This window comes from Sitodiplosis mosellana, unplaced genomic scaffold (assembly GCF_009176505.1).
Source record: "Sitodiplosis mosellana isolate CC-2019 unplaced genomic scaffold, AAFC_SMos_1.0 Smas_scaffold_251, whole genome shotgun sequence".
Taxonomy (NCBI): Eukaryota; Metazoa; Arthropoda; class Insecta; order Diptera; family Cecidomyiidae; genus Sitodiplosis; species Sitodiplosis mosellana.
In genome coordinates, this window is record NW_022595493.1 from 1 (window position 1) to 2,450 (window position 2,450).

The window sequence follows — 2,450 nt, forward strand, 5'->3', positions numbered from 1 at the left end:
AATCGAATTTTTTCAAAGTGTAACAACAAAAAAGATTTTTTTAAAGTGTAACATCGGTATGTTGTTACACTTACTACATACCGATGTTACACTTTAAAAAAATCTTTTTTGTTGTTACACTTTGAAAAAATTCGATTTTGTTGTTTCATTTCAATAAATTTTTTTATTTTTGTTCCACTTATATGTGTTGTGAATAGAAGTTGCGTTTTCATTCTCGGACATTCATATGAATCTGAATGTTTGTTTGTGGTAATTATGTATACATCGCCAGGACAGTCGTAAACTTCTAAAATGAACTCGTTTAATATAAACTCGTTGGAATTCTCGTATACGAGACCCAGAGAGATTATTAAAATAGTCACTCTCATTATTTTCATTAAAATTGGCAAGGTCAACCCTTTGTTCCGCAAAATATTGTTCCTTGGTGCTTGAAAACGAGAGTGTGTCGTTTTTCCCAGGAACTTCTGGAATGTGTTCGGCCAGTGGTCACAACTCAATATCAGTAAAAGAGAGAACGTTATACGCCGAAATTCGGTTGATCTCTCTCTTCGATTGGAACGAATTTCGATTTGGGTCTACCTGTTGTGTACCAGTGTGTGATCGAATGCAAGCGCACATTTTATCCCGGCGACTTTAATTCAATTTGATTTATGAATTAAGTCGCGCGATTTTAAAACAAAAAAACTAAAACCCAATGGGTCAATGAACTACAGTCGCGGAGAACTTAGTTCATAAAAGATAAGAAAATTTTCATTTTGCAAAAAAAGAATTTGGGTCTCGCGACTTTAGTTCATAATGCCGAATGAATTAAGGTCGTGGAACAAAATGAAGGAAAGTCGCTAGAAATTTGTATGGGAGACTTTAATTCAAGCGACCTTAGTTCGGCGCCCCTTTCTAACCGATCAATTGAACTAAAATTTTATTGATTGCAGTAAAACCTAGCTTATTAAATCGCATATTTCTTCAAAAATTTCTACATGATTTTTTTTACTGTTCTCGTTTATAGAAAACCAACTGTTGCAGCCTCAACGGACAAGGGTTTCAGCTCGACCACAACACATTCCAGTTCCAGACGAAATCACGATTAGACAAAAACCCAGAATAACGGTCAATACAACACCAGCTACATTGTATCAAATACAAACACAAACAACTGGAAAATTTGCAGGCAGTACAGCTCGACCAAATTACCGTGATTCACTTCAAACCAACCCACCAGCAACAACATACAGACCCGCCATCCAGTTCTTTACACAAAAACCTGCTCAAATAACATTTTCCAAACCTAGCCAAGTTGATTCGAACAAACCGACAAATTTTGGCACTACTCGGAGACCAGTAGATTTTGCAGCAGAATTTCAAAAATTTCAACAAGAAAATAATATTGTTACAACAACAACAGCAACACCATCGCGAATAGCAAATCAGAAGACGTATAACTCTCAAACTCAAGGGATTGAATTGCCGAATGTTACTCAAAATCCCATTTATGAAACCCAACTAGTATTCGATCCACGAACGGGTCAAATAGATTCGTCATTGTTCCCACAGAACGTGGCTTACAGAATTCCAGCTGCTTATGTTCCTTCACAACAGCAACCATTCAATCCTTCTCCTCAAGTCGTAACAATAGAGCAATTACAACAACAAAATCAACCGGTTTACCAAAGACCTTTGCAACCACCTACAACACGTTCACCTCTTCAACTACAGCAATTCTCACAACAAGTAATTTAAATCAAGAACTTAAAATTAGTCGTCTGTACATACACTACCGTGCAAAAGTTTGGAACCACTAGGTATTTTTCATACAAATTGACCATTTTTGGTGGACTCATTAACATACTTCGGAAACACCTGCACTCTTGATATTTTGTGCATAGTTTCTACAACGTTTCAATAGTAAATCACAGAGGTTTCATCAATAAATATTCATGAATTTCAAAAATATATCAATTTGAATTTGTACTGTGTGAAAAATAATCAAATTTGTATGAAGATTCAAACTTTTTTTTGTGAATGTTTGTTTGTGGTAATGATGTATACATCGCCAGGACAGTCATAAACTTCTAAAATGGACTCGTTTAATATAAACTCGTTGGAATTCTCGTATACGAGACCCAGAGAGATTATTAAAATAGTCACTCTCATTATTTTCATTAAAATTGGCAAGGTCAACCCTTTGTTCCGCAAAATATACCGTACAACAAATTTCAACTTTTGCTCTCACACATGGACACTTGAAATGCAGGATGTTAGGGGACCTAAAAACAAACAAAACTGCTTACTACGATTTCTCCGTTGACGTGGTAATAAGAAAAATATCGACCTATCAAATATTTTGTGTGGGCTAGGATTTTTAGATTTTTATATCATCATGTTTTGGTCATTAACTCAACTATTAATGATGTTATTGACTTGAAATCTTTTTTCATTTCATAGAAAAGAGT

The 2,450-nt window shown here is 35.1% G+C and overlaps 1 protein-coding gene across 1 annotated transcript; it reads left to right on the plus strand.

The window, feature by feature from the left end:
• Positions 1-1,006: 1,006 nt before the first annotated feature.
• LOC129570832 (uncharacterized) lies at positions 1,007-1,921 on the plus strand (the record flags this gene model as incomplete). The annotated part of the gene is made up of 1 exon (XM_055450553.1): positions 1,007-1,921. A coding segment is annotated over one exon (731 nt), but the record flags the coding sequence as incomplete, so codon positions are not given.
• Positions 1,922-2,450: the final 529 nt, after the last annotated feature.